Source organism: Hypanus sabinus, chromosome 23, assembly GCF_030144855.1.
Source record: "Hypanus sabinus isolate sHypSab1 chromosome 23, sHypSab1.hap1, whole genome shotgun sequence".
Lineage (NCBI taxonomy): Eukaryota > Metazoa > Chordata > Chondrichthyes > Myliobatiformes > Dasyatidae > Hypanus > Hypanus sabinus.
In genome coordinates, this window is record NC_082728.1 from 22,709,742 (window position 1) to 22,716,919 (window position 7,178).

General features: G+C 41.6%; 1 protein-coding gene across 1 annotated transcript; it reads left to right on the forward strand.

The window, feature by feature from the left end:
• Nucleotides 1-1,492: 1,492 nt before the first annotated feature.
• Nucleotides 1,493-5,330, forward strand: LOC132380046 (actin, cytoplasmic type 5). Its single transcript, XM_059948536.1, has 6 exons — nucleotides 1,493-1,637; nucleotides 2,800-2,930; nucleotides 3,024-3,263; nucleotides 3,563-4,001; nucleotides 4,238-4,419; nucleotides 4,660-5,330. Exons 2-6 carry the CDS (start codon nucleotides 2,805-2,807, stop codon nucleotides 4,801-4,803), a joined length of 1,131 nt encoding a protein of 376 aa, XP_059804519.1. The 5' UTR covers nucleotides 1,493-1,637; nucleotides 2,800-2,804; the 3' UTR covers nucleotides 4,804-5,330.
• The last annotated feature ends 1,848 nt before the right edge of the window (nucleotides 5,331-7,178 follow it).

The window sequence follows — 7,178 nt, forward strand, 5'->3', positions numbered from 1 at the left end:
CTGGCTATAACACCTTAAGTTAATGTAAACTTGATATGGTACCACTGGATTTGATATAAATAAATATTTTGGGAGTTTAGAGTTAGAAAGGATCCAAAGGGCCTTATATTTATTTTACATAATAGTTTTGACCTGGGTTCAGAGTCCAAGAAGTACCTTTAACAATTTAGATCCAAAAATCCAAAAATACTCCTTAATGTGTTATTCTATCCACAAGGCTGGTAAGATTTCACTACAAAACATTACACCAAATTTCTCGTATTTTTTACTTTGTAGATCTCCCACCATCTTCTGTTTGTGAAAGCAACCACATAATCTGTCCACTTGTTTTCCCAAAACTAATATATTTCATTGGCTACCGTGCTGCATCTTCAAACTTCACACGACTTTGCTCCAGGGAATAGGTGACACAAATATCAACATCCTGCTGTGCCGTGGCCAAGGAGCACATCTGAACTGGAATATATTATGGCTAAATGGTGATTTGGCCCAGTTATTTTTCATTATATTCAAATTTGATGTTTTTCTTACACTGAGCTTTCATCATATAGATTTTTTATTTAGTAGAATGATACACTGGGTTTATCTTTCAATTTGGTTGTAATCATTGTACATTAGGCAAAACATGTTTCACCCTCTGCACTTTTACTCCGTGCTCCCAATATCAAAATTAATCAAGGCTCCTAAAATTATGTAATTTCGTAGATTAGCTTCAGAAAGCATGGTTTAGAGGTTAGGTGTGCATTGGGTTGAAAGTCAATTTAGTTAGCACTCCCATCTTGGAAAACTGAAAAAAGTCCAAATATGGTTACAAAGGCTGCTGCTCAGCCACTCACGATACATCCCAGTTTGTGTATTTTCGCTCATTTTCCGGGCAGGTAGGAATGGGAGTGTATTGTCCCGGAGATAGGAAACTGGAGCTCCGAATGCGCCATGGTGCCCCATAAGGAAGAGAGCAGGATTGTGCCTTTTGTCAGTCTAAGAACCAGGGAGCACCGTTGTATCTTGAATAAAGACTGACGCCTTTTAAACATTTAAAATACATTATTTCTAAAACACCCCCATTATTGCATCTCAAAAAAACCCGAGTTCTCTGAAAATGTACATCACATAACAGAACCGTAGTTAAAATATGAAACCTATTTATATTAGCCAGCTAACCGAGCCTATGCCACTGTACGCGCCCCCAACCGCGTTTTAAAGGTGTCCCTTAACGGTTTTTGCAGAGAGGCGTATTGGATATTCGGATTCCGGGGCCCCGGCCAGCTGTTGCACCCAGCCGACTGCACCCGTTAATGTGCAATGTGCACTGCAGGGCCCCCCCCTGACGTCGCGTGACGCGCGCGGGCGCGCGAGCGGCTGACCAATGGCAGGTGGCGGGGTGGGGAGCGATTCCAGCGGCGGGGCGCGACGCCGTCCTTCTCGCCGGGCGCGTGCGGCGGCGTCTCGGCCAATGGCAGCGCGAGCTGGTCAAAGATACCCAAATATGGGTATGTCTGTTCGGTGTGCGCGCGGCCAGGGGGGCGGAGTTTGGGTCCATTAGAGAGCGGGGCGAGGGTGAGAGCGGTCACACTCATTCCGGCAGCTCCAGCGAGAGGACGTATTTGGTGGTGGTCGACCTGAGAACAACTGAAAAGGTAAAAAATCCTTCTGAGGTCTTGGCTGAGTGCAAAATTCATTACGCTGTGCGAATGCCGTTAAATCTCAGCATCTGAATATTTGACGCTTAATGCTTTGGCATTTTTCTTAATATTTTTTGACTCACGGGTCAGTCCTGGTTATAACAATATCTTGTACAAAGTACGCCGGTGTATAATAGGTAAAGTAAAATTGTTGCACTTGGCAGGTGCGATCCTGGATAGGAATGGCTGGAAATAACGGTCTGTTCAATTTGCTCCTCCTCAACCTTGCGTGCTGCGGATGTCCTTGAGTTTGTAACTTCCAAAGTATTGAGGGGGAAAATGCTTAAAATGGGAAAATTTTGGACAATAAATTGTTGTCTGACTGGAAATGCAGGCTGAAATGGTGAACATTGGTGGTAGAAGATTGCCAGAGGAGAAATGTGCTTAACTACCACTGTCCCTGAACTGATTTTTTTTTCTCATTACTGCCACCACCCCCTCTTGCATTGATCATGGTTCGCCCAGTCTAGTTAATTTGTAATTCATTTCATACCGTCTTACGGCGCTGTTTGATACATTCACGGTAGGACTAGGTCTAATTTCCATCTCTGTACCAACTGTGGGTACCAAGACCTAGGAAAAATGCTTGTCTTGATGATAAGTGGTTGAGCAAATGTTTGAAACTTACTCAATCTGTGCTAAGGACTTGGGTGGGGCAGGTTCTGGGGCTTTTATAGGAAACTGCGTGCTGAGAGTAGAACGTGTGACTTTAACTAGGAGAAGGCATTAGACGCAATTTGTTCTTACCTGGCTTGACCCTCGTGTAACAAAAGATAGCTGCTGTGATTTCAGGGAACGAGAGGGGTTGTAGAAATTTTCAAGAATGGTAATTCCTAAAGTTAGGCTGCATCAGGGGGGTGGGGTCTAGCCATGCTAGACTCGAGCCATATCCTTTTATGGAAATCTTCAATCTGATTAGCTGAGCCCTGTATTGGTCTGCAGGCTAGAGAATACATGGGATTGGTTAAGTCGAATGATCAACTGAGTTGAATCAAATCTGTACTTCTGTACCCCTAAAGAAATTGCCAATCTGCAATAATTATAGCTAAGAATTGTCGAGAACCTTGCAGTTGAGAGTCTGCAATCTTTTAGAATGTTAATATTTTTTATCTTTCAGTTAAAATGGCAGATGACGAGATTGCTGCACTTGTCATAGACAATGGTTCTGGTATGTGCAAGGCTGGTTTTGCTGGAGATGATGCTCCCCGTGCTGTTTTCCCCTCTATTGTTGGACGCCCAAGACATCAGGTAAGCTTCCATGAGTACAATTCCTAAAATTTGAACTGGTAATGAAAACGTTCACTCAGAACTAATGTCACTAATCATGTTGTCTGCTTCCAGGGTGTTATGGTTGGTATGGGCCAGAAAGATAGCTATGTAGGTGATGAGGCTCAGAGCAAAAGGGGTATTCTTACCTTGAAATACCCAATTGAGCATGGCATTGTCACCAACTGGGATGACATGGAGAAGATTTGGCATCACACATTCTACAATGAACTCCGTGTTGCTCCTGAAGAACACCCCGTCCTGCTCACAGAAGCCCCACTGAACCCTAAAGCTAACAGAGAGAAGATGACACAGGTAATATAATCACTATTATTAAAAAAATAAACTAGTGCATTTTCCATAAAATTTCTGTTTTCTTCTCCTGAACCTAATGATTTATTTTCAATGTTTCCAGGATGCTCTTCTGCTTCTGGAATTTCTCCCTGAAGTCTCCAGGTTTCTTTCTGCTTCATCTTCATTTGGTTTCTGTCTGCCACTTTCTGAGTTGCACTTTTTTTAAACCATTCTATTTTTGCATGTTGGCATGCTAACAAATTCCATGAAAGCATGGCTAGACTGCATATCACTAACACTTGATTTTTTTCTCCCTCCAGATCATGTTTGAGACTTTCAACACACCAGCCATGTATGTTGCCATCCAGGCTGTGCTGTCCCTATATGCCTCTGGGCGTACCACTGGTATTGTCATGGACTCTGGTGATGGTGTCACCCATACAGTGCCCATTTATGAGGGTTATGCACTTCCCCATGCTATTCTGCGTCTGGATCTGGCTGGTCGTGACCTGACAGACTACCTCATGAAGATTCTGACAGAAAGAGGGTACTCCTTCACCACCACAGCAGAAAGGGAAATTGTCCGTGACATCAAAGAAAAACTGTGCTATGTTGCCCTGGACTTCGAACAAGAAATGGCCACTGCTGCTTCCTCCTCTTCCCTGGAGAAGAGCTACGAGTTGCCTGATGGTCAGGTCATCACCATTGGCAACGAGAGGTTCAGGTGTCCTGAAGCCCTGTTCCAGCCATCTTTCTTGGGTAGGTGTTGAATTAATAGGTAAATTGACTTTTCAGCCCTGAGACTTTAACGTAAATGTGGCTGTTTGGTTCTGTCTTCATTTTGAAGTGGTTAACTAGCCTGGCATGTTTGTCAATGTTCCACAAAACTGACATACCAATATTATAAGCTGTTATACCTGCAGTTGTATTTTACCTGGAAATGCCCAATATGACTAAATGGAAGTCTGATTATATTTTATTGTTTTGCCTTCTAGGTATGGAATCCTGTGGCATCCATGAAACTACTTTCAACTCTATCATGAAATGTGATGTTGACATCCGTAAAGATCTCTATGCTAACACAGTATTGTCTGGTGGTACCACCATGTACCCTGGCATTGCTGATAGAATGCAGAAGGAAATCACAGCCCTTGCTCCCAGTACCATGAAAATCAAGGTAAATTCCTGCTGTTAATGGGTTACTGCATTCACAGCTGAGCATGGAGTGAATTTGGGTCAGTTACCTGTGCTGACAGAGCGCTGAAGTAAATTTTAATGGTTTTAGTGATGCTTGTTTTGCCTGCCAGCAAAGCAGGTCAGTTTTTATGCAAATGGTGAAACTCTTCATTCCAAAAATCCTAAAGAAGCAAGTGTTATGCTTTGGTGTTCACCTGCTATCGTGTTTTTTTTTAAATAGATCATTGCTCCACCTGAACGTAAATACTCTGTCTGGATTGGAGGTTCTATCCTGGCTTCCCTCTCCACCTTCCAGCAGATGTGGATCAGCAAACAAGAATACGATGAGTCTGGCCCATCCATTGTGCACCGCAAATGCTTCTAAATGAACTGCAGGCAAATGTGTAGCATTTGCTGCAAAACTTTGAAGAGGAAAGTTTTTGGTTTTGTTTTTTTTTTTGCCCAGGCAAATTACACCTCATGCTAGCCTCATGAAACTGGAAGTACAAGCCTACTTGTAAAGAAATTTACCACCCCTTCAGAAAGCTAGTATGAAGTGTTTTATAAGGAGCACTGTTGGATTGTCAAATCACTTTCTGTCTCGCTGCCATTCCTGCAGGGTTTGAAACATTGCATTTCAGGCCTTAACCCTGCTGTTCCTGTCACTTATCAGCAGTTCATGGGGCTGAAACTTTGAGTTGCAAAAAAAAATTGCATTGACACCTGTAAATTTATGCATCTGTGAGTTAATTTATGTAAAAATTTCTTTTTGTATGTTGCCTTAATGTTCATTTTCACATAGAAAACCCAAATTTGTAAGTCATCTGGATGTTGACAATTGTATTGCCCAACTGACACTTCATTTTTTTTTGAGGGGAAAAACAAGTAAAATGAGTTATAGAAACCTAACAAGTGACTAAGTGTTCATTTTCATAACTGCATGGAGAGTAAGTACAAAGTTTTGTGCAACCTGTGGGTTTTAACATAATGAATGAATTGAGAAATTGGTATCGTGGTTGCATTTGGGTTTGTGGTTGGAATGTGGGTTTCTTCAAAGATGTGGTTAGATAGAAAGCAATAGATATAGTTTTTAAAAGACTCAAGAAGCAATTAAAAACAGGAACTATTTGCACCTACACGATCATAAGTATAGCTGTTAATGGTGTAGATAGGTGGATGCACAAGTTCAATTTGACAAAAGCATAGCAAAAAGCAGTACCCATCTACTGCACCTTAAGTTTTATGCCTTTTTTTTAATTCAAGGAGCGATTGTAAGTGTGTAAAGAGTGTGGAAGGATCACTATCAAAGGGCTGGCTACATCATTTAGCACATTTTCAGTGGAAGCAGCAAGGAAGACGAAGTACATGTATATATGACTATATATTTAACTGGGTCATTGTTGCTGGAAGCAAAGCAAATTTGGTTTGTGCTCATGGGTTTAAAAAAAATATTGTCCCAAATCTGCCTGAGTTTGAAGCATGTACTAGAAATAAGGTGTTTGCACCTTTTTAAAGTAATAAATGTTAAGTGCTGTGGTCTTTAAAATAATTTGGTGTAACTCAATGCCCAACTGCTTGGGCTCACTCAGATTTCACACTTTGAGCTGTTCACTTAATCCACAAGTTTCAAGTTCATTGTTCCTTATTTTTCAAGTGCTATAGCTTCATGTGGCCTTTGCTGCAGTACTGTCTCATCTGAATCAATTGACAACATAAATCCAGGGTCATTTATTGAATTCCATGATTTTAAGCTGACCTTCCCCAGTTGCTGCTTCATATTAACTTGCTTCTTACAAGGAGGTGGTTTACATCAGGTGTCATGGAAGAATTAAGTGTGTCCTCTGACTTTTTAATAACCAGCTGGGAAGAATAACCCAGACTGAATAGTTTACAAAGCTTTCCCAAGTAGGGTGTGAGTAACCATGTGTTTCTGGGCTCCCATTCCCTTCTTTCTTTCCCCTTGCTACGCTGGTCAGCAGCCTTAAATTAGAATAGATATATATTTTCCATTGCACTGATCTTGGTACTCTCATGTAGCTGTGCCTATAATTTTCCCACCGGTAAATCCCCATTTACTGCTCTTAACGCAGTCCATTGGAGAGAGTTGTTGCTCCCAGCAATTTTGACTATATCTCAGAACATTGCTAACTTCTGGCAGAAAGTTAAAGGGTGCTTTTAAGAACCCAAACAAGACTACATTTATGTAGGCACACCAAGAGCTTGCACTATTGAACAAAAGCGGAGACATGAAACCCAGCATTTGGTTGACCTGCAGGAATAGGCAAGACAACTTATTTTTGTAGACAATGTTAGAAGACGGCTTCTGAACCAAAGACAAAACTTTGGCACTACAGATTTTCTCAACCTTATTAGCTGATGAAAACTAGGCTGAAAAGAGAGCGATTCACGGCAAGTGCAACAAATTTGTTCACATTTAGTTGACGGAACCTACAGATTCTTATATGGGTACTTTCTGCAATGTACAAAGTCAAGCCCAGTCAGTAATGTCACCCAATTATTCACAAATGAGATTTTGCAGACACTGAAATTCCAGAGCAACACATAAAATGACACAGGAACCTGGCAGGTTGGGCAACATTACTGTAGTATAACATTAATACAGTGGGGTGGGGATTGGAGTTCAATGTGGGCATCCTCTAAGAAAGTTGCACATCTTTACTGTGTACACGTTTCCTCCTACAGTCTGGTTAGGTTAAATGGTCATTGCAACACTGATTAGGCCAGGGCTTAAATCGATGG